Source organism: Saccopteryx bilineata, chromosome 2 (genome assembly GCF_036850765.1).
Source record: "Saccopteryx bilineata isolate mSacBil1 chromosome 2, mSacBil1_pri_phased_curated, whole genome shotgun sequence".
In the NCBI taxonomy this organism is placed as follows: Eukaryota; Metazoa; Chordata; class Mammalia; order Chiroptera; family Emballonuridae; genus Saccopteryx; species Saccopteryx bilineata.
The window spans coordinates 129,422,271-129,447,294 of NC_089491.1; the positions used below are offsets into that span (position 1 = coordinate 129,422,271).

Sequence of the window (25,024 nt, forward strand, 5' to 3'; positions counted from 1 at the left end):
CATCATCATCATCATCACCACCATCATTTTCCTTTTTAGCAAAAATCATCATAATAAAAATGTACTTTGCCTGACCAGGCGGTGGCACAGTGGATAGAGCATTGGACTGGGATGTGGAGGACCCAGGCTCAAGACCCTGAGGTCGCCAGCTTGAGCGCGGGCTCATCTGGTTTGAGCAAAAGCCCACCAGCTTGAATCCAAAATCACTGGCTCCAGCAAGGGGTTATCGATCTGTTGAAGGCCCGTGGTCAAGGCATATATGAGAAAGCAATCAATGAACAGCTAAGGTGTTGCAACGTGCAACGAAAAACTAATGATTGATGCTTCTCATCTCTCTCTGTTCCTGTCTGTCTGTCCCTGTCTATCCCTCTCTCTGACTCACTGTCTCTGTAAATAAATAAATAAATAAATAAATAAATAAATAAATAAATAAATAAAATAAAAAAAATGTACTTAGCATAAGTACATGTAAACAACTGACGGTGTGTCTTCCTGAGTCACTCAATGACAAGGTTCAGCAAGTAGGTATATATTTTCTTTTCCCTTTATTCTTTAGCTCTTTGGTCTCTCAGTGTTTTCTTCATCCTTCCTTATTTTTATCATTTGGCTATTTTATTTATCCTGGATTAAGAATTTCTAAACGTTGTCTATGTGTGTTTGGAGGTAATGGGGTTCCGGACATGTCTGGATGGCATAAAAAATTTAATAGTGCAAAAGCTTTTCTTTAATATGAACTTTTCTCCTTTCTTTCCTTTTGATTTAAACTGGCATCATCCAGCACCCTGACTCACCTGCCTCCTTCTCCCTTGTATTCCACTCCCTTAATCATTAAGCTCTCAGTACAGTGAGGTTCTGGTCCACACCAAATAACCTTAACAAACAAAAGCTCAGGTCTATTGACTAGAGACAGAGTTTCCATCAGACTAGAGATAATATCTAGGCCTCAGCTGTGTTTCAGCTTCAGGCCCAGAAAAGCCATGGCTGACATCAGGAACAGAAGGACTAATCAACTACACCCTAGTGCCAGCTAATCAGTAGAGTCCATGACCCCAACCATGACCCTAACTCCGTTAGCACATGATTAATAATTTTCCCCCTATATAACCCATTCCCAGAAGCCATAGGGGAGCCAAGTCTTTGAGCATTAGCTTACTTGTGTCTCTAGGCACAGTTCACTTCCTAAAAATAAACTTTTCTTTGCTGCAAACTCCTGTTCCTGTGTTACTGGGCTTTGATGTGCTCAGGCAAATGGACTCCTTTAGTCTGGTAACAAAAATAATTTTCCTCTCATCTTCTAAGTTCTGCTAGCTGGGTTAATAATCAAATTTAACTGGAGAAAATGTCCAAGTTGATTACAATGCCTATTTGGTGGAGACTTAAGATATGAAAGAGGCACTGGGCAGTTGAGGCTTCTATGCTATTCTGGAGCAAAGGAAAAAGGGAGGGGTTTGTGGTTTAGGACTTCAAAGGTCAGGATGGCAATTTACAAAGAAATGAAAAGCAAATGTTTGGCAAATAAATGTTTGCTGGGCCATCTTTAACAATGAGGCAAAGGGAGGACTTTGAACAAATGAGCCTTCTTAGCTCCTCTGTGACACATTAGATTATATCAAACTAGTTATCTGAGATGATATCTCCCTTCCTAGAGAAGGTTCTTTAACTAAATTCTTTTAAGGAGGTATATGGGGGAGGGCCAAAGGTTCTTTCTGAGTCTTTTGTTCCATAATAACCAACTTAAAATTAATACCCTAAAAGGAATAATTTGGGGTGGCAAAACTTTGGTCTCCTTCACATGCTACTCCAAAATTTGGTACATTGGCATGTTAAATATTTTAATTTGAATAATTTTAGGAAAGGCATGTTCAAGAAAGATTTTTTGACCTTCCCGAGATGCAGGTCATAAAATCCTCATGGGAGAGTTGCTCTCCCAATACTCAGAGAAAAGAAGCATTCTTATCCCAACATGTAGGACAAGAGGGATATGAATGAACAACCCTTGCTAAATTCCCATTTAGTATCCTTAGCTCTTACCCTTTATTATATCATATTATTCTAAAACTTTTGGTTCTTCATCAAACCTAATATAAAAATGCTACAGTTTAACTCTTTCTTTGGGTCTTCATCTTTTTTTATATGCAAGTTCCTGTGTAGTGTAAAGTTATATTAAATAAATTTGTACGCATTTCTTTCATTAATCTATCTTTTGTTACAGGGACCCCAACTAAAAACCTACAAGGGTAGAAGAAAAAACATTTTTCCTCTTTAGAGAAAAAGTAATCAATTAAGAGAAAATATAAATTAGAAAATGTTAAAGATCTCTTCAGTAAAATTTTAAAAAATATTAGGCAATACATGTTAATTTCACCATATCAAACTTTTTAATATAGCTCCCAGAAAAGAAATTACCATTTACAGTTCAGCCTAGTTATTATAGGAATAGCTGAATTTGGCCATTTTTAATTTTGTTGGTTTGACATTGAGGCCAAAAGTGAAAAGAACAGAAAAAGCTGACACGACAAAGTAAAAACCAATCTTTGCAAGTTCAAAAAAAAAGAAAAATTTTTTAAGCCAACCATTTTTCTCTTTAAAGTTTTTACTAGAGGGGGTTTATGTGATTAATCTGAAAGAATGCTGCCCAACCTTAAAGAGTTGTTATGCCAAAAATATTCTAGCACATGGGCCCTGGCTGGTTGGCCTGGTGGTAGAGTGTAGGCCTGGTGTGTGGATGTCCTGGGTTCAATTCTCAGTCAGGGTACACAGAGAAGCACTCATCTGCTTCTCCACCTCTCCCCCTTTTGCTTCTCTCTCTCTCTCTCTCTCTCTCTCTCTCTCTCTCTCCCTAGCATTCACGGCTGGTTTGAAGTGAGTTGGCCCAGGGCACTGAGGGTGGCTCCATGGCCTCAACCTCAGGCACTAAGAAGAGCTCAGATACTGAGCAACTGAGTGGCACCCCAGATGGGCAGAGGATCACCCTCTAGTGGGTTTTCCAGATGGATCCAGTCCAGATGCATGCAGGAGTATGCCTCTACCTCCCCTCCTCTCACTGAATAAAAAGAAGAAAGAAAGAAAGAAAGAAAGAAAGAAAGAAAGAAAGAAAGAAAGAAAGAAAGAAAGAAAGAAAGAAAGAGAGGGGGGGAAGAAAGATAGAAAGAAAAAGAAAGATGAAAGAAAGAAAGAAAGAAGAAAGAAAGAAAGAAAAAGAAAGAAAGAAAGAAAGAGACTACAGCATATGTATTAAAATACATAGATGCTTACCAAATGTTTACTGGATCAATAAGCAAATAATAGCACATGAAAAGGTATATTTTTAAATATTAAATCATCTGATTATTTAGAAGGTATTCTTTATATTACTTTTAGAATAATGTAGTATTTAATTTTTTTTAAATTACAATTTACATTCAATAATATTTTGTATTAATTTCAGGTATACAGCATAGTGGTTAGACAGTCGTAGTTTTGTACCAATTTCAGGTATACAGCATAGTGGTTAGACAGTCATAGTTTTTACAAAGTGTTCCCCTTGATATTTCCAACACCCACCTGGTACTGTAAATAGGGATTAGAGTATTATTGACTATATTTCCTGTGCTGTACTTTATATGCCCATCACCACTCTGTAACTATCAACTTGTTCTTCTCAATCCCCGCACCTTTATCACCCAGTGCCTCAACATTCCTTCCTTCTAGCAACTACCAGTCAGTTCTCTGTTTCTCTTTTGTTTGCTCCTTTATATTGTTCTTTAGATTCCACAAATAAGTAAAATTATGTGATATTTCAATAAAATAATGTAGCATGTTATTTCTCCTTAAAATTTTAATTAGAGATAAGGCAGAAAAATAATTTTACATTTACTCATTTTAAATGAACGAGTCAATTAAATCAAAACCTGCCATAATTCAATCAAATTAATCTTGATTTTAATTAATAATATGTTCATATCATAAGAACATAATTAAGAGGATTGATATAAAATATAATGATATAAGTCCTTTACTAATTTATTGGATAACACTAAGATTATCTATAAGAAAACACAAATATACAACTGTAAATAAAAAAATGATCTATAAGTCTTACATTTTTTCATAATGTTCGATATCTGGGTGATTCCATGGCTGGTGCTGTGTCATTACTGTTTCCATGAATGGGATTCTTTTGATGGGGAGATCAATTGTCTTGCTTTCATCTCTCTTCTGGACTACTTTTTCCCCCTGATTTCTTTCTTCTGTATCTTCACATAAGGAGTTGGATAATAGGGAATGACTAGAACCAGAGTCCAGCCATTTTTCAAAAATATCTGCTGATTCCAGTTTATGTCTGTTTGAGTGAAGAGTTCTACTTTGCAGTATGCTGTCACTGTCTATAGGAGCGACATGGTTTTCCTGGGCTTCTGATTCACCTCTTATGGTGATACTTACATCCCCACGTTCATGTGCATGTCGGTATTCATTACTAAGTGTCATTAATTTCTTAAAATAATGGCAGAGATTTTCTGCAGCATCAACGGTGAATATATTTCTGAACAAATAATAAAAACAATTAATAAGATTATATCAGCAAATATTAAAACTTGTAAACGTTCAGAAATTTTCCATGTGCCTGACATGAACATTAAACTTTTCTATAACATTCATTAAAACTTATTTCTGGTTGTTTAGATAAAAATTAATATAATTTCTAATAAAATTTGAAAGTATTTGTTTAGTTAATATAGATATGTTAATCCAGACAGAATGTCTAGAAGTTTTAGAATCATTTTTATTCAAGGTATTTTTGGTACAAATGAATGAGAAAATCCAGGCTTTTACTACCATAAACATAAGAAATCATGGCTGCCTAAATTTGGAGAAGTTATTTATGAAACAGAGTTAAAAGTATTTTCTATATTGACACTTGCCATGAAAAATATTTGTATTGGACTTTTAAACAAAGAACTTATACTATGGGAAAGTTTATATTCCCATTTTTCTCTGGAAAAAGAATCCATTCCAAAGAAAATTCAAATATTTTAAGACATAACTGGTTGCAAGTCTTTGGAACAATTGTTGGGTTTCTATATTATTGAGGTTATAGCTTGTATAATTAATCAAACTTTTGGTGTGCCGGATTTGGGCTCTCAGTAGCAAATGTAAAGAACTTGGTACTTAAACGAGCCTTATTCTTGGCTACATTTTATTTATCTTCCTTTATTTCTGTTTTATTACTTTTAATTTTACTTATTTCAAATATATATTTTCTGACTGTATTTAATATATAGCCACAAACTGCCTTAAACTTATTTTGAAACAATGTAGGATATAAATAAATATATATAAAAATTTTATTCATATGATACAAAATGAAAGTTACATTTCCTAAGATATAGGTAATTAGACACTCCCTATGTTCACAAAGTTATTATTAGATGTTAGCATTGCCTCTTCTGATCTATTTTTGATATTTGGTATTTCATTAATTTTGTCAGCTGACAATGCAGAAAGGTTCAATTCAAATCAGAATATCAAATGTTGCGGAGGACCCAGGTTCGATTCCCGGCCAGGGCACATAGGCGAAGCGCCCATTTGCTTCTCCACCCCTCCGCCGCGCTTTCCTCTCTGTCTTTCTCTTCCCCTCCCGCAGCCAAGGCTCCATTGGAGCAAAGATGGCCCCGGCGCTGGGGATGGCTCTGTGGCCTCTGCCTCAGGCGCTAGAGTGGCTCTGGTCGTAACATGGCGACGCCCAGGATGGGCAGAGCATCGCCCCCTGGTGGGCAGAGCTTCGCCCCTGGTGGGCGTGCCGGGTGGATCCCGGTCGGGCGCATGTGGGAGTCTGTCTGACTGTCTCTCCCTGTTTCCAGCTTCAGAAAAATGAAAAAAAAAAAAAAAAAAAAAAGAATATCAAATGTTTGTGTCAAGGTGTTAAACTTACCACCATTTATGATCATAATTATTCAAAAAAATTTGAAAAATCTAAATTTCAACATGAGAGATGACAAGGGTCACCTTTACATAAAAAAAAACAACAACTATACACTATCCTACATATACAAGAAGATATAACTTTAGATTTGTACAAAGGTAAATCTAAATAAACTAAGTATAAATATTTGTTAAAAGTAAACTATCAATCTATAAAAATTGGGATTTTTAAAGCTGTGAAGTTTGTTTTTAATATGAATAAACAATTTTAAACATATTTAAAAAGAAACCATATAGATGAGCATGAAACTATAAACAGCAATATTTTAAGAATATAATTTAATAATTAAGACATTTGAAACACATTATTGTTCCAATTATAATGGAGTATCACTGTAAGTGAAATATAAAACCTTTTTCATTTTTGTGTTTTCTGGAGCAATGCAAATTAGAAAAATGTTATAGAAAAATCAATGCAATTCATTCATAATAATGTATTCAAAATTTGAGATGAGAATGGGAAGTTTTCTCTCTTTGATGTTTGATTAGTCCTTTATTCTCAGCTTCTGTCTCCTGAATATGTACACATGTGGACTGCTCTCCTCCACTATGCTCCCATTATATCTTAATAATAAATATGAAATATATGTAAGATACCTTATATATAAACATTATCTGTATTATAAAACTTGCCTTGTTTCATTGCAACCATTTAACTCATTTTCTCTTATGTTAATCTGATATTGTGTTTTGTCTACAATAATTATTGAATACATTTATGATTCATTAATTGAATGACTGAATCTTGTCTGGAAATTACTCTCATGCTTTAGTTTATCTAAAATTTTAACTTTTAAATTAATTTCAAAATAGATATTGATGTATTTCAAACAATAAAAAGATGATACCAGATTTTTTAAAGAAAGAATATCCCTAAAATACATTGTTCTAACCCAGCTGTACTAATCAGAGTACCCTTTAATTTTATGTATAAAATTCATTGTATCTTTTAATTGTGACAAGGTGAAGATAACAGTCTTACCCTTTTCCAGTAATATATTTTTCAACTAGTAGATTGAATTCTCTAATCTGGGACTGACAAAGTACCAAGAAACGTCCCAGTTCTGGTTGATAGTATTCTTCAATGTGGCTTTCTGAATAAAAGCTCAGCATTTCACCATTGAGGATTCGTAGAGCAGGTAACATTTTAAGCAAAGAATGCCTATTAAAACAGAAAAACTTGAAAAAAACAGTTTATATCTAAAATAACCATATGCTTATTACTCAAACAATATATGCACAAAGTATATCTCAGAAAGTGTCACTGCTCTGTTTAGAAATTGATACTGTTAAATTTGTTCTAAAATGTTATGGTTTCATGTTACATACAAAATAAGTTTTAGAGTTCATTATATTGTATTTAACTATTTTCTCCTAAAGCACAAATGAGAAATTCAAGCAGTTGACAAAGGGCTAGGAATAAATAAAATTTTGCACTATAAGAATAATAATATCAGAAACTCTTTTAAAAAGAAGATAATGAAAATAATCTTACTAAAAGTTGCTATTTTTTAAAGAAACTGAAGTGAGTTTTGACTGTTTCTTTTAGTGAAATATACTGAGTAGGGCTAACACAAGAGGGATGAGGATTACCCTGTTGTTTATTATCTAAAAAATCCAACATTATGTTATTTGTTCCAAATTGCTAAGGATTACAATAAAAACATCTTCAAGTTATGAGCATAAGTCTGTATCAATTAAAAAAACAAACAAACTAATGCTGTGGAAAATCTGGTCAGACAGCAAGAACTGTCCAGCAAGGACAACTACTTAAAAGTACTACCAAAGCCTTTCACAAGGAGAGTATAGGCCTCTTTTCACAAGGCTATTACTGGTGATCACATGGGCAAAATGGATATCTTGAATAAAAAACACCTTAATTAAAAACTAACTATAGCCTGACCAGGCGGTGGCGCAGTGGATAGAGCGTCGGACTGGGGTGCGGAAGTACCCAGGTTCGAGACTCCGAGGTCACGCGCGGGCTCATCTGGCTTGAGCAAAGAGCTCACCAGCTTGGACCCAAGGTCGCTGGCTCCAGCAAGGGGTTACTCGGTCTGCTGAAGGCCCACGGTCAAGGCACATGTGAGAAAGCAATCAATGAACAACTAAGAAGTCGCAACGCACAACGAGAAACTGATGATTGATGCTTCTCATCTCTCTCTGTTCCTGTCTGTCTGTCCCTGTCTATCTCTGCCTCTGTTAAAAAAAAAAAAAAAAAAAAAAAAAAAAAAAAAAAAAAAAAACTAACTATAGATTCAAAACAATAATAATCAAAATACCAACAAGATATTTGGAAGATATTAATAAACAGATTCTAAAGTTTACATGAAGAAGCAAATGACTGCAAATAATTAACTTAATATTGAAGGAAAAGAACAAAATTAATAGACTAACACTACCTGACTTCAATATTTACTATCAAGCTATAGTAAACAAGAAAGCATGGTAGTATTGGGAAAAGAATAGATACAGAGATCAATGAAACAAAATAGAGGGCCCAGAAATAGCCGTATGTAGTATGAATACAGTTAACTAATCTTTGACAAAGATGAAAATGCATATGATGGAAAAAAGATAAATGATCCTGGAACAGCTGGACAACCACATGCAAAAGAGAGAGAGGGAGAGAGAGAGAATGTAAACACAGGTCTTAAACTCTTCACAAAAATTAACAAAAAATATCACAAACCTAAAAGTAAAATGTAAAATACCTAGAAGATAAAATAGGAAAAAGTCTAGATGACTTTAGATATCGTAATAACTTTTTAGATACAACCAAAGACACAGTTCATGAGAGAAATAATTAATAAGCCAAACTTCATTAAAATTCAATATTTCCTCTGAGAAAGACACTGTTAAAAGAATATGATAAGCCATCTTCTGTAGTTAGTTTGGCTATGTGACTAGTTACAGCTAATAGAATATGAGAGCACTGACCACTACCACTTTCTCTTTTCTTTTTTTCTCTTCCTTCTCTTTTCTTTCTTCTTTTCTTCTTTCTTTCTCTTTTGTTTTTTTTCTTTCTTTCTTTCTTTCATTCTTTCCTTCTCTCTCTCTTTCTCTCTTTCCCTCCTTCTTTCTTTCTTTCATTCATTCTTTCCTTCTCTCTCTCTCTTTCTCTTTCCCTCTTTCTTTCTTTCTTTCTTTCTTTCATTCATTCTTTCCTTCTCTCTTTCTCTTTCTCTCTCTTTCTTTCTTTCTCTCTCTCTCTTCCTCTTTCTTTCTTTCTTTCTTTCTTTCTTTCTTTCTTTCTTTCTTTCTTTCTCTTTCTTTCTTCTTTCTTTCTTTTGCCTGAGAGAGAAGCATCAACTCGTACTTGTGGCACTTTAGTTGTTCATTGATTGCTTCTCATGCATACATGGATGGAGGGGACCCCTTGCTCAAGCCAGTAACCTTGGGCTTAAGGAAGCAACCTTGGGCTCTAAGCCAGTGACCTTTGAGCTCAAGCCAGCAACCAGGAATCATGTCAATGATCCCACACTCAAGCCAGCAACCCCATGCTTAGACTAATGAGCTTGAACTCAATCCGGATAAATCTGCACTCAAGCTGGCGACCTTGAGATTTTGAATCTGGGACCTCAGCATCCCAGGCTGATGCTCTATCCACTGTGCCCCCACTGGTCAAGCACTGCCACTTTTGAGGGCAGTGTGATTAAATGTCAGCTGTGCTTTCCCTGTGGTCTTGTTCCCTCTCATCCACCACAATCTACTACTTAAAATAGTATTTTACATTGAAATTACATGACACAGAGTTTCAAAGTGGAAAAAGCATGAGTTTCTGAGTATCCTTAGATTAGTCTAGCTGAACTTCCATCAGATATAATGTAAACAAAAATAAACTCCTATCATAAGCCAAATAGATTTTTGTTTGTTGTATTGCATAACCTAATGAATACATCCTATGAGGAAGGAGCCATTATTATACCCATTTTATAGATTAAAAACCTCAGAGATAGCAAGATTAAGTAACTTGGGCAAGACAGACAGCGATGGGTGAACCAGAGACACACCTAAACAGTTTACTTAAAAAGTTTATACATGTATCTAATATGGTATATAGTCCCTCTCCATGACAACAGGATAAAGGAGATTTTCTATTCTAGCATACAGGACATTAGCAATCTGGTAGTAATTCATCATGTGACACAATACAGCACTGTGTTTAAATTCCAGGCTTCAGAACTCAGAACCCTTCCCTGACACTTATAAGTGCACATATCACAAGGTATCTAAGCTTCAGTAAACGATTCTGTAAAATGGGGATGATAATTACAGAACTCAACTCACAGTCGCTGAAAAGTAAAGTAATGTGCATAGGTGTTTAGCTCACTCTCTGACATACTGCTTACGTGTTAGTATTAATATTTGATTTCTCATACCTTTCCCAAATGGCCCGCTTCTTTACACCCGAGTAGACTGGCCTTCTAACAGAGCCTGACCTCACGTTTCACACTCCTTCCTTTCTCCGATGTTTCTTACTTCAGAAGTGCTTTTTCTTTTCTTTTAACTTAATTTTAAATCTTACCAGAGAGATCTAATTCCTAGTTAGCCCCTATAGGAAAGGCCGTTTTTTCTAGTTGCACTAAATTAAGGTGATATTTCCAAATTTCTAAAGCATATTTATGCTTATAATAATTATCAGTATTAGGTACTAAAATCGAAGAGTTAAGAGCACAGACTCTGGAACCACACTGCATGGGTTTCCAGCTCTTCAATTGTCACTTGTGTGAACTTAGGCAAGTTATTTAGCTTTTCTGTGACTCGTTTTCCTTAATTATAACATATTAGTTAATTATTTAATTAGGCATACTATAAGAATTAAATGAGAACTGCGCTGGCACAAAGTAGATGTGGTATAAATGTTTTTTGCTATTACTAGTTTTCTTGGTTATAATTTTTTGCTATTCCTAACACAATTATAAATATTTCTTGAAATCTTAGGTTACATTGACTTCTTTTATAATGTCCAGCATAGTAGGACACAGATTCCATATAAAATACTTGGAGATTGAGAACCCATATGTAGTCTGGTTACCCTAGAAATAGAAAATGGTAGCAGTTGTTTATAAAACATATGGGCATTATCCTATTCAATTATCATAACCACCCACTAAGACAGGTACTATCACTATCGTCATTTTACCCGTGAGACATAGAAAAGTTACTTGCTCAGAATCACAGACTATGAAGCAGATTAGAATGTACTTGTTTAAAAGCACAGTGATTTCCAAACTTAGTTGTGTGGAATCACATAAAAAGCTTATTAAAATACAGACTGGGCATCATCCCCTGGTTTCTGATTAAGTCGGTCTGGACAGTGTCCAAATTTTCCATTACTAATAGGTTTCCGGGTGATGATAAAGGAGCTGTAGCTGCTCTGGGGCTACCCCTCTGAGAATCACTGCACTGGGGTATGCTCTTTCCACTATGCTACATAGTTTAATTGTACATGGAAACATGTTTCTGAAGTAGAAGTTGACAAGTTTCATTCTAAAACTTGTGGATACATAACAGGTTTCCCTAAAAAAAAATGTAACATTAGAAATTTATGTAAAAACTGAGCTTTAAAGAAAAGACTTCTGGCAAAAGCAATAACTCAATAGTGATACACAAGTTATCAAAGAGTAGCAAATTATACAGCTGTTTGACTCAGTGTAAAAATGCTGTTTTCTTTAACCAAAAACCAATTAAGAAATACAGGAAACCAATGCAGGGGTGGGCAAAAGTAGGTTTACAGTTGCAAATATATGCAATAGACTTTATCCTGTATTATTAGTTTTTTAATTATTGTATTATCTACTCTTTTCCAATGGTAAACATACTTTTGTCCACCTTGTACATCTGAAAAGAGTATTAGATATTTGCAGTGACCTCAGACAAGGGAGGAACGAAGCATATTCCCTAGACACCCTTATCTTGTTCTACAGGTAAATTAGATCAGGTATAGAATTATAAATATAACCAGATCGATTCCTCTGAATGATATCTTATATACCTTATGAAGTCATCACGGGGATACCAGGTCAAGACAGAGTCAACTGCTTCTGCCCTAAAAATCACGTTATAATAATGCTTTTTAAAAATCTTTCATTCTGACTTGTTTATATTTTGTTCAAAAATATTGAATTTCTAACTTGATCAAATGGATAAGACTAGCTGACTTGTTCCAAATTCTGAGGATCCCGAAACAGATTCTTCCACCTGAATTTTAGTGAATGTTTGCCTTTCCCTACATTGCATGTTGCCAACTCACTTTGCTATATTAAGTTACAACCTGTCTATTGTTAGCCTTGTTCTGCCATGATGTACTTATGCCCTGACAGGATACAAATATCAAATGTCTAATAAGTCATGTTAAATCAGTTCACACATGCACGCTTCTAAACATTAAAAGAAACATGAGTTTAGGCCAGTACCAGAAAATTACAAAGTAGACTGGGATGCAGTTCACTGGGCCCTGAATAAATGAGTAAATATCTGAGATCTGTAAGAGAAAACTATGTAAAAATAAGGGAAGCGAACCAGTGGAAAGCAAAGGGCAGAAGAATCACAGGAACTCACATAGGACTGAAAATAATTCTGGTCAGCCAAAGATCAAAGAATACATATAAGAGGTGTCAGGGGAATAATCAGAAAATCAGTACCACAGTAGTGAGGCAAAATTAGCGCTACTCTACAATTTCCTTCAAAGTTTAAAAGTAAGCTTTGAAAGTAATTCCAAGTAATTTAGCTACTGCACATCAGAAACAAAATAGATGCCATTTAAAATTTAAAGATTAAGAAATCAACAATATAAAATTTAAACTGTCTAAAATATGTACTATTAAAATAGACCAGTCACAAAAGGAGCAGGAAAATATGACCCAATCAGAAAAAAAAATCAAACTAAAAATTAAAAAGAGAATGAATCTAGCAGACAAGAATGTTAAAACAGCATTATAAATATTCTCTGTATGTTTAAGATGATTCAGGAAAACATGAGAATGATTAGGAGAGAAAATGCAAATGTTATAAAAGATGTAAATGAAACTTCTAGAGATGAAAACAACAATATCTGAAACTTGAACTGAAAAAAGTCTGGATGAAATTAATTACATAGTAGATACATGAAAAGAAAATATCAGAAAACCTAAAGACATAGCAATAACTACTAAGAGTGAAATACAGACAGAAGAAAAGTATAATAAATGTAAGAACAGAGCAATTGTGACTTCTAGGATATATCAACTGGTGAAATATCTCAGAATATTGGTGAAATTGGAGTCCTAGTAAGACAAAAATTTCCATAATTTAAAGAATCTGTCACTCCATCAATTCCAAGAGTTTCAATTAATTCTAATTAGAGTAAATCTATATAAAATCACACCAAAGCACATCACTATCAAAATACTGAAAACCACTAAGAGATAATCTTAAAAGTATCCAGAGATAGAGCAACAAAGACAAGAATGTCAGCTGACTTGAGGTAAAAATTAATGAAAGCCATAAAGACAGTGGAGAGACATTTCTAACGCACTGGAAGAGGGGCTTAAGCAAAGGTGAAGGAGGTCATTTTCTGGGGTGATAAAAATGTTGAATATCTTGCTTGTGGTAGATTTTACACAATATTCATATTCAAAGACAAAGTTGATGATGTTTATTATATGTAAATTATCCTTTATGAAGTTGATGATAAAAAAAAGACACTAGTCAATTTGGAGGAAACGGTGTTAGCATAAGCATTTCAGATTTAGAAAAACTTTATTAAAGAGGAAAATTAATTTTAAAAATTACAAAATAGTTTTCTTCAGTTATACATAGGCACTGCAATGTTTCAAAGAGAAGCATGAAATCACACATTATAACGAACACCCACTTTCTCATCTAAGAAATGAAAACACAAATTATTAACAGAAAGAAAATAGTTTTAAAAAACAAACTATATAATTAAGATGATTTATAAAAATTGCCAACAAATGTTTTTCTATAAATTAAAAAAAAAAGTTAACATCATACTAAAATTGTCATAATCAGTAATATGGACCAGAATTATTATTTCAAATTTCTATTATTAGTTCAAACCAAAAGATATTTTTAAATTACTGTTACAAAACTATTTTATCTTGAATAACCTTTATTCTTAGTAACTTTTTCCCATGCAAATTGTACACACAAAACAATTTCATCAGTTTATGTTTGCTGCAACTATAATAAGTATGTACATAGTGTCAGTCATGCATCTTTACCTCCAGTTTAATTCTTGAAGAAGTGGATTTCCAGTGATAGTCAATTCACGGAGGGAATAGCATGCATCAAACCACTTTATGGCACTTGTAAGATCTACAAAAATAAACAATAATAATCATTATAAAAGATATTTCCGATAAAGATAGGTAATCATAGATCAATAAGTATTTATAGGGGCATGCAATCAGAGTTGAAAACTAAAATAAGTTGTCCTAGGAGAGAATGAAATTAAGGCTTACAGAAACAAAATTATCCATCAATACTTAAACTACCTGCAAGAATTAAACTTAACACCCTTTAAAAGGAAGAAAACAATGTTCAGATTCAGTAAATAAACCTTAATATGTATAATACTTATCAAACACTTAAAAATCACTAGACATAGAAAAAAATAGAAAAATATGACCTATCAATAAGAGAAAAACAGTTAATAGAAATACATCCAAAGTGGTCAAATATAAATCAATTTCAACAAAGATACTAAAGTAATTTGATGATGAAAAGGTTTGTTCAACAAATGTTGCTAGAACAACTAAATATCTGTATTAAAACCTGAATTCACCCCCACTTTATGCCATTCATAAAAATTAATCTGATGTAGGTTAAAGACCTAAAGTTAAAACTAAACATACAAAACTTCTATAAGAAAGCTAAAAAGAGTGGAAAATCACCTTAATCAGAAGATGTGAAAATATGATAAATAAAACAAAAATTATTAAAAATAAATTAAATTTCATCACAATTTAAAACTTTGCTCGCCTACAGAAAGCATTAATAAAATTAATAAATAAAAGAAAATTGGGAGAAATATTCACAAAATATATATCTAACAAAGAACTTCATCCAGAATGTATAAAAATTTGTACAAATCAATAAGAAAGCAGTAAACAAATTTCAAAAAAAGGTAAGACTATTTAGAATAAAGAATATGCATAAATCATTAATAAAGAAGCACAATATCATTTTTCATCAGGAAAATGCAAACTAAAATTATAATGAAATAACAATAAATACAAAATATCTTGTAGAATCAAGCAATTGGAACTCTCTTATATTGCATGTGGGGATGTAAAATGTTACAACTAATTTGGAAATTGTTTTTTCAGTTTCTTACCAAGTTAAACATACATCTAATTCTATTGTCCAGCAATTACACTCTAATATGTTTACCAAGGATATGGATAATATATATATCCACATATTTGTATAAAATTTTTTCACAGGAATTTTATAACCATAGTAGCTCTAAATCACAAACAATTAAAATATCAATCAACAAGAGAATAACAAATTATGATATATTCTATATTCATACAATGGATTACACTTCAACAACAACAAAAAAAAGAAAACAACAAAAAAGCAGACTTGTGTTATAAATTTTTATAAATGGCATGGTGGAATATCAGTTGAATGTCCAGTAAAGAAAACTGGAAGCAAAAGAGAATTTACTGTTTGATCCCATTAATATAAAAATGTGTAACAGTCAAAATTAACCTATGATGACAAATTGGGATTACAGTTGTCTTTATGAGGGACTAAAGGGGGGTGTGTGGCAATGGTCAAACTTGGGGGAATTAGTCAACCAATTCAATTCATGATTCTTTAATTTAATACACTTTTAATGGGCATCTAGTTAGGAGTAAACAAGTTAGACAAGTTTATTTACTCATCTTCACTAGGTTATTTATTCTACAATTAAAAGACATGAGTTTTAAATAACAATATAATTCTGACATGTGCCCAGGTCTAGAAGAAAGTTGTGAAAGTAATATGGTTTTAAAAGTGTAAAGAAAATTTTAATTGAGTTCTTTCACCATGCCTTGGTGAACAAGCAACTTCAATATGCCAGAAGGAAATTAAAAAACAGCAGATGCATAAATAGTCTGATCTTCCTTCTTTTTCTCTAAAGCAGAGGATGAAATACCTATGTGAAAGATGCCTCCCTTTACCAGGAAGAAAGAGAGATTCTTATCACAAGGACAGGAATGGAGGTGAAGAGAAATGTGTACAAACTTGTTAAATTAACCCTGATTTTCTTGTCACCTTTTCATTTAATTAAACTCCTGAACGCAAGCACCTTTGCCTTGTCACGTTTTCACAATTTACTACTCTTGTTCAATGCTCTATATAAGTGTTCAATTCTAACTGCTTCTTCTTCGGATCTTTATTTTTCTTATGAGCTTGCCTATGTACATCTGAATAAAGAAAACAACTAAAACTCACATTCTTTTTGTGTTTGTCTTGTGTCAGTTTAATTTTTAGTCCCAGCCTAAGAACTTAAGGAGGAAGAAAATTTTCCTTGTCTATACCTTATTGGATGTGTATGTATATGTATATGCATAGCATTATAAATAACAGTAACAAATTTTTCTAAAGCAACTATTCACCATATTCGGAATAGAAACTCAAAATTTTATTTTTTTAAAAATTATGTAATACTCTAAACATACCAGAAAGACAATTGTTACTGACATCCAGTTTTTCCAGAGAAATAAAGTGAAAAAGTGGTGTGATTTTTGTCAAGCTGAAAACAAAAAAATAGAATTCATAAAAATTTTAAATTGAAACATCCTTAACATTATTGAATGATGCAATTATACATTATATAACAAAATTAGATAATATGCAATTATACATAACTATATACACAATTGTATTTGTACACTAAAATAGCATATATTAACATGAGTTATTAAAATGCAATAATTATAAAAATTTAAATATTTATTCTATAATGGAAAATTTATATTCATTTCTAAGGAGAAATTATCATTAAATTGCCATTTTCAATTACAAACATCATGGCCTTGTACGTATATGTGGTAGTATTTAAATAAAAACAAGTGAATGTTTTATTGTTATTGTTTTGTTTTCTCTTTGTATAAGACCAATTTACAGAGAACTTATATTATTTACATAGTTTTTTCCTGGTTCAAAGACATAACTTAAACCATTAGAAGGTAACAGTCATAAAAATACTTATTATCACTTTTTGACAGGATAACAGATTAGTTATCAGGTTTGTTTTTAATATTAAAAATGTTTACTTTACTAGATTGAAAGCAGTAAAAGTATTGTAAGTATCTAAAGTTACAGGGTTATTTATAAATTGAAAATATGCATCAAAGGAATAAAATAGAAAATCTTTTCTATCAATAAAATAAACTTATTTAAAATCAATACTCATTAAATTAGCATGTTCAAATTCTAATAATAATAAACTTTTCTCCTACTTTTAAAAGTTTCTACCAGTTTTTAAGATAAAACTGTCATTAAGAGCTTGTATTCAAACATGGAATATCAGTGATATTCAAAATAGTCACATAACTGAAAAAAAATCCATGAAGAAAAAATTAATTTTAGTTTGATTTGCATTTCTAACTAAAAGTCTACACTTACGTTGAACACAATATCACATTACCCTAGATACTTGAAAATAAAAATTAAGACAAATCGTCTAAATCTTTTAATAAGACAAAAATTCCTTTATAAAAAATATATTCTCACAAATACAAAAATCTTCTGTACTAATATCCCTATAAATGTTGGAATTCCATAACTGTTCAAAATATGCTTCAACTGGAGGAGTACTTTTAGTACAAATATAGTATGCGGTAATTTCAAATTGTTTTTTTTTTCTCTAATACTGTTCCTCCAGTTGGCCTGGCAGATTTCTACATCTTCATATCTTAACAACTCTCAATGATGGGAAATAAAAAATACAATTATTCTAAGTTCAGAGGCTTACAGAGTAATAGTGTGAATAGAGGCCTCATGGATCTGACACAAAAATAGCTCTTTGTATTGATCTTGACTCCTCTCTTGTACTACTCTGTTCTGTATTAGCAGAGAGAAAGAAGACACTACTGATAAAAAAGGAAAAATAGACTAAATAGTAGGCTGGAGGAAGATCTCTTTGAATGTTGTCAATCCTAAATACAATATTATTATTTATCCTATTACTATACAACACTACTTCTTAAAAACTATTTCAAAGGGGGAAAATCCAATGTAAAAGAAAAAGTAAAAAAAAAGAATAGCAATTACATTTATACATGTTTCATTATTTGTACACACACTCCTTAATGGTAAAATTTACTAAAATGTCACATATACATAGAAAAATAAAGAAAAACAAAGTAAGAAAGAAAGAAAAGAGAAGCTTAAAACTTTGTCAATGTATACTTAGTGAATTTAAGCCCTAATATTAAGACATATCTTATTCAGGCATGTTCTACATTATTATTACAAGTAAGAAATTAAAGTTATTAAAGTTAAAATATAATTTTAATAAATGTATTTATTAATAAAAATGTTATTTGTTATCTAGCTTTAATATGTTTGTACTACTAAGTCTTTGCTGTTTTACTAAAAGGATTTGGTAAGATTAATCAGTAATACGTTTTTCTCTTTTTTTAGAGTATATCAGTTTCAACCAATAAGTTACATAGCAACATGTAGGTAAAATATAAGTTATATAAAGACATCAAGTAAGAGTAACTAATAAAGTTTTAGAATTAAAAACAAATATCCCCTTTGCAAATATCAATTCAAGGAAAGAACTATTTGATTTGACCAAATATTTTTATAACATTGAAATTTTATCTTTTCAGATAGTCATGCTCTTAGAACCATGTTCTTTTTCTTTTTTGCAAATTTTAATCAAGAAAAGTGGCTATTCATTCACCTTTATGACTATTCATTAGGATGGTAGAAACATAATAGTAGAATTTAAAAAAAAACTCTAGAACTTTTGCTTTTACTGACATTCTATGTATATTTTTCCTAAGAAAATTCAAACCAGAAAGACAAAGGACATTAGTGAAAACCTAATACCATTTGACCTTGTCACATTAGCCCTGGGCATAAAAAAGATATAAATTTCAAAGACGACAGAAAGCAAAAGAGTTGTACAATGAGCAGCCAATGGGTAATAGTTTCCACTTTCTGCTCCTACTTAGAGTCTCACTGGAAGTAAAAAGGCTTGCAAAGCCAGAGAGTCTTCCAGTTGGAACTCCGCTGAGTCAAACTTAAAACAGTCACATGTCCTAATGAAAATTTAAAACAGAAGTCAGGATGAAACGAGTATTTCAAACAATATACACTAAGTATCATTCTTTATATGCATTTCATTTGTTGAAAAAAAGAGCATATGGACATAATTTCTTCCTTGTGATGAAAATATTTATCAAAAATTAAAAGGAAAATATATACAATTTAAAAGACATGCTAGCCACAAATTTAAATATCTCATTTATAAAATTCTTTTCAGGCTTGTAAAATGTATTCACATATGTTTTCCTTTTGAGTTATCATTAAAATCCCATAAAATAGGTAAGGTAGGTATAATTATCATTTTTATATATAAACAAAGAGTGAGGTTCAGGTGGTGCGAAAAGAGTTGTTCAATATCAACTGACAGATAAATTATAGATTCAGAATTCAAATCTCAATCTGCTGATTCTGAGTTTTATCAAACGTGACATAGTTCTGACAAAGTCAATGTGCATGTAAAGGCTTCATGTAAGATGAGTAATTTTTACTGTTTATGTTGAACAGTCTTAAGGTTGAAAAGTACTTTTTACTATGATTTTAAAAAATAATTTTACTACTATATATGTCCAATCATATCAATCACATTTTCCTAATTCCGTCGGACTTTCTTCCTTCATCCTCTCAGAAACGGGAGACACTTGCATGGGCAAAGAGCTTTGAGAGGCCCACAAAAATGACATTCAAATATAAAGGAAAGCAGTACTAAAAAGTTCAAAACAGAACATATTATATAATACTCTCATCTCTTTTTTAATACAGTTAAAGATTAAGTCCTTTTATTCTTAAGGGTATTATAAGGGAAAGGACATATATTACTTAATTTTGTATCCCCCAAAATAGCAAAAAACACCTCAATATCCAAATGTATAAGGCTATGCAAACAATATTATAAAAAGTATTTGGTTTGAGTATACCAATTATTATCATCTCTAAAATAAATGTTAATATTCTATTATATATAACTCCTAGTACATGAGATTGTTAGGGCAAAAGTAGAATATTTCTATAATGATTTAAATTGTTAAATAAAATTAAAGGCATTGTTTTTTTTTTGAAATATTATGCTCATCATTTTATCTTGAGAACCATTTCTATGGTATATGCTAGATATGTCAATAATTGAGTGACTTATTGCATATATCCAAAGCATGCCTAAGTATTTCTAGTAAAATTATATCTCTTACCTGGGACATGTAAAAGACTCTATGGGTTTTTGGATGCCCGAATTACTTAAACATTTTTATCTGATAGAGCTGGCTCTGGAATAAATGTCCTTTTAAAGTCAAATCACCTTTCACATTTTCAATCTGATTAAAACAATTTAAGGGAATTTTTGAATACACATTCAGTTTTGATTTGTCAAATAGTGCAATAGTTTAATAGATATTAGATCATTGTGGACATACATGCTCAAAGGATGAACACTATTGTTGCAGAGACTGAAAGAAAACTTTATTTTAAGGGGAAAATAGATACATACATTAACATTGGATTGTCCTTGGTCACTTGTTTTGCAAGAACTATACAACTCAAAGAAGGAATTTATGCTAAAGGTGATTCTTTTCCACTATTCCATGTGCCTTTCATAAACAAATTAATCATATTAAAGTGAATAGGTCTCAATGAAATATTAAGCAGAGGGAAACACACATATTGTGCTCCTGTTTTGGTTTCAAAAGTTATTTTTGCAAGGATCCAGATGTTTGGTGGTTTCAAATGGGATATTCTATGACAAATACCCATCTCAACTTAATGTTAAGGTATTTTTTTAAGTGTTACTTTATATCCTAAGGGAAATCGAATTTAAATCAATCTTAACAGTTGCAAAAAGACATGCAAGTTGAGAGCAGATTAAAAATCATTCTTCTAGGACTTAATAAGTACCATTTGAGAAAATGAGACATCCTTCTGAATTAAATTAACTACCTCCTGTATTTTCCAAGGACTATATTTTTTACAAATATAAACAAACCTGCCCTGAGAGTATTCTCCAAGTACATTTTTAAAAAGAAAAAAAATGAGTAGGATAAGTGACAATTAAAAGTCTACTAAATAAAATTCAAGGATAAGTCAGTACACTTTTATTTTTTTAATTCTATAAAGTTAAATTTATAATTTACATAAAAATTTATTATGATTCACTTTCATTGAATTACTGGGAAAAAAAAACTAACATCTTTTCTACTTATTATGAAGATCGCACATTTAAGCAATCATTCATTCCACTTATTGTTTAAATAAAGTTCATTTTTACCTGTTTTGAGACATAGTCAGGTTTTGTAGTACAGGCAGCCAATATGAAGAAAATGCTTCAACGGTTGAAATGCTGTTGTCATCCAAGAACAATTCTCTTAGTAGAACATGATTCTCCAACGATGGAAGCTATATTTAGAGTTGGGTTTTAGCTTATGTTAAGCAAAATATTTTTGTCATTTAATCTATTTTAAAAATATAAAACCCTTTAAAACTACAACATATATGTTCTGGTAAACTGTATGTATATCTTAAATCAAAGTATAATGTTATGAGAATTTTAGTCTAAACAAAAATTTTAAAAATTAATCGCATAATTAGAATTTTATTTTTTTATAGAAGGTACTTCATGATAAATTTTAATTAGAACTCTGTGATAGAAAATTTGGTCCCACTTACATATTAAAATATAACTGAAAATTTTTGAATGATTATATTTTGATATTATAAAATTAGTGGATAAACTAATATTAAATATAATTAAAAATATTCTAATGATGGTAAACAATTTAAATAGAGGAAAGTGTGCAATAATTTAAAATAAGCTGAAAATTAGATACAGTTGATAAGTAAAAGAGAACAAAGAAAAAATAATCAAAATTGCTTTTAAAATGTGTGGTTGATATTTCCATTAAAATAAAAATGTTGCATTATTCACAGAAATCAATTAATTCAAAGAAATTACCTCACTTAGATAATTTCCCTGTAACTTCAGTATTTGGAGCAATCCACAGTTTTCAATACCCTCAACTTTAGTAAGATGATTATGTGAGCAATCCAGGTAAATAACGGCAGGAGAGTCATAAAGGCCTTTTGTACTAATTAGCTGATTGTGGTCCACAACGAGTTGTTGAAGATTTTTCAAAGATTCTAAACCACCTGGAAGAAAAAATTTCCAAGATCACTTTTCCCATAATTCTTCCAGAATCTAAAAAAGAGTTTCTGTTTATAAATAATTGCACATTTATACTTCCCAATATTTCTAATTACAAGATAAGACTTAGACCAAATTCCTAATGAAAATGTGTAACTGTAAAATGTGTTATTATTTAAACTTGTCTGGAGAAATACATATTTAAATAACATGTATCAATTGAAAATTGAACAAAATGCTAAAAGGCATACATTGGGCACTGAATGTTTTATTTTGAAATGACAATGAAAAACAGGTAGAAGATTTCCTTTTTAAAAAATAATTTTTAACTCGGTTTCAAGGGGTTAATTTTTTAATATTTATTTTTATTTAAGTATAATTGGCGTATAAGCTTATATTGGTTATATTAGTTTCAGGTATACAAAATAGTGATTCAACATTTTTAATTTGAATCCTCACTTAAGTTTAAATATACAATTTTAAAAGGATGCCATTTTAATTCCACTTTACTGAGATACTGCTTTAGATTCCCAAATGAAGTAGGCACAGCCATATTATAACCAACAAAGCAATGAAGAAAGGTAAATGTTCATTGATAGACAAAAGGATAAAGAATATTCCATTGTACACACATACAATGGGATATTACTCAGCTATAAAAAAGAATGAAACCTTACCATTTGTGACAAGAATGGACCTCAAGGGTCATGTGGTAAGTCAGACAAAGAAAGACAGATACCATAGGATTTCACTTATAAGTGGAATCAAAAACCCAAAATTAACAAACAGAAAAGGTACAAATAAACCAACAGATACAGAGAAAAAACTGACAGTCATCATCAGAGGAAGGTTGGGTGGATGGGTAAAAAAAATTGGAAAGAAGTAAGAAGTACAAATTGCTAGTTTTAAAAATGTATAGTTACAGGGATTAAAGTATAGCATAGGAAAAATGCTCAATAATCTTATAATAACTACATATGCTATCAGGTGGGTAAGAGACTTAACAAAGTGATTATTTCATAATTTATATAAATATCTAATCACTATGTTGTATACCCGAAACTAATATAATATTGTATGTCAATTGTAATTGGAAAATAAATTAAAAAAAATAAAACCAAAGAAATATTATCATATTCTTTAGGTATTTCAAGATGTCACAAATGGACTCCTTTTTTATTAGATAAACATAAAATCAATATAACACTATCCAAAATAACAAAAACAGGAGGCTTAGAATACAGCTCAGTGGTCATAAGGAAAAAACAGTTGTTTAAATAAGCCCATCAGAGGTTAGTATTGAAAAGAGATGCTGAGAAAGCCTTTAAAAGTTTCATCCAAGAACTATTTTGCCATAAAAAAACCCCACAAGGAAATACTGTCATTTATGACAACATATGAACCTTGAGGCCATATGCTAAGTGTAATAAGTCAGACAGAGAAACACAAATATTCTGTATGATCTCACTTATATATATAATCTAAAAACTAACAAACAAAATAAAACCAACAATCTCATAAAAAAGAGATCAGACTTGTGGCTACCAGAAGCAGAGTTTAGGGGATAGAAAATTTGGAGGAAGGTAATCAAAAGGTACAAACTAATAAGGCAAATAAGTACTAGAAATATACTGTACAGCATAATGACTGTAGCTAACACTGCTGTGTAACATACAAGGAAACAGTTAAGAGAGTAAACACATGAGTTCTCATCCCAAGGAGAATGTTTTTCTTCTCTTTTTTATTGCATCTATGAAGACTATGCAGGTTAGCTGACCCTACTGCAATCATCTCACAATATATTAAATCAAACCATCATGCCATACATCTCCACTGTATGCAGTGATGTGTGTCAACTATTTCTCGATAAAACTGGAAAAAATGTTTTATGAAAGATGTTGAATCTAGAAAATGCTTAGATCAAACAAAGAACAATATATGTTCTCTATAATGCCCAGTTAAAGGAAGTGATACTGAAAAGCTGAAAATATGATTTAAGGTCTAGAGTAGGGGTAGTCAACCTTTTTATACCTACCACCCACTTTTTTTTTTTTTTTTTGCTTTTCATTTTTCTGAAGCTGGAAACAGGGAGAGACAGTCAGACAGACTCCCACATGCGCCCGACCGGGATTCACCTGGCACGCCCACCAGGGGCGATGCTCTGCCCACCAGGGGGCGATGCTCTGCCCATCCTGGGTGTCGCCATGTTGCGACCAGAGCCACTCTAGCGCCTGGTGCAGAGGCCAAGGAGCCATCCCCAGCGCCCGGGCCATCCTTGCTCCAATGGAGCCTTGGCTGCGGGAGGGGAAGAGAAAGACAGAGAGGAAAGCGCGGCGGAGGGGTGGAGAAGCAAATGGGCGCTTCTCCTGTGTGCCCTGGCCGGGAATCAAACCCAGGTCCTCCGCACACTAGGCTGACGCTCTACTGCTGAGCCAACCGGCCAGGGCACCTACCACCCACTTTTGTATCTCTGTTAGTAGTAAAATTTTCTAACTGCCCATCAGTTCCACAGTAATGGTGATTTATAAAGTAGGGAAGTAACTTTACTTTATAAAATTTATAAAGCAGGCCTGACCTGTGGTGGCGCAGTGGATAAAGCGTCGACCTGGAAATGCTGAGGTCGCCGGTTCGAAACCCTGGGCTTGCCTGGTC

General features: G+C 32.1%; 1 protein-coding gene across 6 annotated transcripts in view; it reads right to left on the reverse strand.

Moving 5' to 3' along the window:
• The window catches only part of LRRIQ1 (leucine rich repeats and IQ motif containing 1), a 259,941-nt gene that overhangs the window by 162,242 nt on the left and 72,675 nt on the right, over positions 1-25,024 (reverse strand). For all 6 annotated transcript variants that reach the window (XM_066257791.1, XM_066257794.1, XM_066257793.1 and 3 more), the window contains exons 11-16: positions 22,184-22,377; positions 21,500-21,627; positions 16,641-16,714; positions 14,187-14,280; positions 6,944-7,123; positions 4,082-4,522 (exon numbers count right to left, since the gene is read on the reverse strand). In XM_066257791.1, coding sequence (XP_066113888.1) covers positions 4,082-4,522; positions 6,944-7,123; positions 14,187-14,280; positions 16,641-16,714; positions 21,500-21,627; positions 22,184-22,377 — 1,111 coding nt within the window. The remainder of the gene's footprint in view (positions 1-4,081; positions 4,523-6,943; positions 7,124-14,186; positions 14,281-16,640; positions 16,715-21,499; positions 21,628-22,183; positions 22,378-25,024) is intronic.